Source organism: Alosa pseudoharengus, unplaced genomic scaffold (genome assembly GCF_046254945.1).
Source record: "Alosa pseudoharengus isolate Yale_2024_CS ecotype anadromous, Long Island Sound unplaced genomic scaffold, YU_APseudo_1.1 YU_APseudo_1.1_scf_22, whole genome shotgun sequence".
Lineage (NCBI taxonomy): Eukaryota > Metazoa > Chordata > Actinopteri > Clupeiformes > Clupeidae > Alosa > Alosa pseudoharengus.
The window spans coordinates 1994276-1995138 of NW_027468680.1; the positions used below are offsets into that span (position 1 = coordinate 1994276).

Consider the following 863-nt stretch of genomic DNA (forward strand, 5'->3'; position numbering starts at 1 on the left):
TGGAAGTATACTTACTGAAAAAAATGTTGACGTGTTCAATACTTATTTTCCCCGCTGTTTATACTCTTTTGATCCCGTGAGGGAAATTTGGTCTCTGCATTTATCCCAATCCGTGAATTAGTGAAACACACAGCACACAGTGAGGTGAAGCACACACTAATCCCGGCGCAGTGAGCTGCCTGCAACAACAGCGGCGCTCGGGGAGCAGTGAGGGGTTAGGTGCCTTGCTCAGGGGCACTTCAGCTGTGCCTACTAGTCGGGGTTCAAACCACCAACCCTCCGGTTACAAGTCTGAAGCGCTAACCAGTAACACACACACACACACACACAGAGCCCTCCCCTGACGTGTGTGTCTCTCCCCAGATGGTGAAGAAGACGAAGCTGATGATGAAGAGCTCTCAGAAGGGCATGAACCAGGACGGCCGCAAGGGCGAGTCCGACCGCCACATCTTCAGCCTCAAGCCCAAACACCTGCTCGCCGGCAAGAGGAAGAGTGGCAGCACCAGCCGGCGATAAACACACACACACACACACACATCTTCAGCCTCAAGCCCAAACACCTGCTCGCCGGCAAGAGGAAGAGTGGCAGCACCAGCCGGCGATAAACACACACACACACACAATTAATATTGACAGATAAAAGATGACTATACACACACACACACACACACAATTAATATTGACAGACAAAAGATGACTATACACACACATACCTAAACACCCACAGTATAAGCAGGGTGTGTGTGTGTGAGGTAATCCAGATGTGTCTAATGAATGCATTTATACGATGGTGTTCGCTGTTCTCTGTGGATTAATTAATCCCATCCTGTCTGTGTCTAATAAATGCATTTATATATATGGTA

At 48.6% G+C, this 863-nt stretch overlaps 1 protein-coding gene across 1 annotated transcript in view; it reads left to right on the top strand.

Moving 5' to 3' along the window:
- gtpbp4 (GTP binding protein 4) overlaps positions 1–863 on the top strand; it is a 22459-nt gene extending 21596 nt beyond the window's left edge. Inside the window, exon 17 of the mRNA XM_076300193.1 lies at positions 364–863. Within this exon, the coding sequence (XP_076156308.1) occupies positions 364–516 (153 nt within the window). The 3' untranslated portion in view covers positions 517–863. The remainder of the gene's footprint in view (positions 1–363) is intronic.